The sequence below is a fragment of the Gossypium raimondii genome, chromosome 13 (assembly GCF_025698545.1).
Source record: "Gossypium raimondii isolate GPD5lz chromosome 13, ASM2569854v1, whole genome shotgun sequence".
NCBI classification, from domain to species: Eukaryota; Viridiplantae; Streptophyta; class Magnoliopsida; order Malvales; family Malvaceae; genus Gossypium; species Gossypium raimondii.
The window spans coordinates 21,407,475-21,409,938 of NC_068577.1; the positions used below are offsets into that span (position 1 = coordinate 21,407,475).

At 37.1% G+C, this 2,464-nt stretch overlaps 1 protein-coding gene across 1 annotated transcript; it reads left to right on the forward strand.

Moving 5' to 3' along the window:
- The first annotated feature begins 651 nt into the window (after positions 1 to 651).
- On the forward strand, positions 652 to 2,308 carry LOC128036147 (uncharacterized mitochondrial protein AtMg00860-like). Its single transcript, XM_052627035.1, has 2 exons — positions 652 to 769; positions 1,842 to 2,308. The coding sequence occupies exons 1-2, from the start codon at positions 652 to 654 to the stop codon at positions 2,306 to 2,308; spliced, it is 585 nt and encodes a 194-aa protein (XP_052482995.1).
- Positions 2,309 to 2,464: the final 156 nt, after the last annotated feature.

Sequence of the window (2,464 nt, forward strand, 5' to 3'; positions counted from 1 at the left end):
AGTGGTGGAACAACTTGGTTTCAGTGGTGCCAAGAGAACAGCTAGATTGGGAATTCTTTCAAACTGAGTTTCAAAAGAAATGCGTAAGTTAGAGGTTTCTTGACAAGAAACAAAATAAGTTTCTCGAGCTTAAACAGGGTCAGATGACTGTATCTGAGTCTGAAAGAGAATTTCTTCAATTTAGCAAGTATGCTAGTGTGTACTGATCGAGATTACCATGTGTAAACAACTTGAAGATGGATTGAATGATGATATAAAGCTGAAAAATTGAGCAAAACTAAAAGAAAAGCTGATTATGAGGCTCGTGAATCGGGTAAGAGGTCAGCGGGAAAATCATATCAGTCGCCGTCGAAGAAGTCAAAAGATTTTGGATATTTTGGTAGAGACCAAGGTAAACAACATGTGAGTTCAAAACCTCAAGCTACGTCCATAGTGAGCGTTGGGAGCATTAAGAACAATAATCTCGATTGTCAACGATGTGGACGTCGACATTTTGGCGAGTGCAAGATGAAAGACGGAGCGTGTTTCAAATGTGGTTCGTATGAACATTTTGCCCGATATTGCTTTGGGAGGCCTGAAAAAGAAAAGACTTAGACTGTTTGATTGAGCAACATAGCTGCAAGAGGTAGACCACCACGAAACCCTAGAAATATGGGTAATAGCCGTAGTGGGGCAAAGGACTCTGCTATGAGATTCAAGGCACGGGAACCGGCTAGAGCTTACACAATCCGTACACGAGAGGAAGCTTTAGCACCAGATGTTATCACTGGTACATTTTCTATTTTTGATGCTGATGTTACTACTTTAATTTATCCGGGATCAAGACATTCATATGTATGCACAAATTTAGTGTCAAGTAAGAAATTGCTTGTTGAGTCCATTGAATTTGTGATTAAAGTAACGAACCCCCTATGTCAATATGTGTTAGTTGATAAGGTTTGTAAAAACTGTCCTTTGATGATTTAGGGTTGAAACTTTTCGGTCGATTTGATGTTATTACCATTTGATGAGTTTAACATGATTTTGGGTATGGATTGGTTAACTCTGCATGATGCTGTTGTGAACTATAGACAAAAGCTTATTGTGTTAAAGTGTCAGAACAGTGAAAAGATTCAGATTGAATTAGATAGATTGGATAGCATGTCTAATGTTTTTTCGGCTATGTCAGCACAGAGATATGTTAGAAAAGGCTGTGATGTGCCTCTCGCTTACATATTTGATTCTAGAGTTTTTAAGTTGATGCTAGAATTGGTTGCAGTAGTATGTGAGTATCCAGATGTGTTTTCAGAGGAATTACCTAGGTTTCCGTTGATCAGAGAGGTTGAGTTTATTATTGAGTTAGTGTTGGGAACATCTCCGATATCGATAGCTCCTTATAGAATGGCACCTATAGAGTTGAAAGAGTTGAAAGCACAGTTGCAAGAGTTGATAGATAGGGGTTTCGCTCAACCAGTTTTTCTCCTTGGGGTGCACCTGTTTTATTTGTTAGGAAAATGGGCGGATCTATGTGATTATGTATTGACTATTGACAACTGAACAAAGTCACGATTAAGAATAAGTATCCATTGCCGCATATTGATGATTTGTTTTATCAGTTGAAAGGTGCAACAGAGTTCTCAAAGATTGATCTTTGTTCTGGTTACTATCAGTTGTAAGTTAAAGACTCAGATGTGCCGAAAATCACGTTTAGGACCAGATACAAACATTATGAATTTCTTGTGATGCCATTTGGTTTGACTAATGCACCTGCAGTATTTAAGGATTTGATGAACAGAATTTTCAAATCATATTTTGATAGATTCGTCATGGTATTCATTGATGGTATTTTGATTTATTCACAGGATTAGACAGAGCATGTCGAGCATTTGAGAATTATTTTGCAAAGCTTGTAGGAAAGCAATTATATGCTAAGTTTAGGGAAGTCAAATTTCTAGGACAAGTTGTAACAGCCGAGAGCACCAGAGTTGATCCGAGCAAAATTTCAACTGTTGTTGATTGGAAGCCTCCGAGAAATGTATCTAAGGTTAGAAGTTTTTTGGGTTTAGTTGGATACTATAGAAGATTTGTCAAGAGATTCTCGATGATTTTTACACCGTTGATGAGATTATTGGAGAAAGATGTTAAATTCAACTGGTTTGAGAAATGTAAACAAAGCATTATTCAATTAAAAGGATTGTTAACTGAGGCACTGGTGTTAGCTCAGCCAGAGTCTGGTAAAGAATTTGTGATCTATAGTGATGCTTCGCTAAATGGTTTGGGATGTGTATTAATGCAAGAGGGCAAAGTAATAGCATATGCTTCTAGATAGTTAAAACCGCACAAAATAATTATCCAACACATGATTTAGAGCTTGCAGTGATTGCTTTTGCTTTAAAGAATTGGTAGCATCATTTATACGGAGAAAAATGTCATATCTTCACATATCACAAAAGCCTGAAGTACTTAATGTCGTAGAAAGATTTAA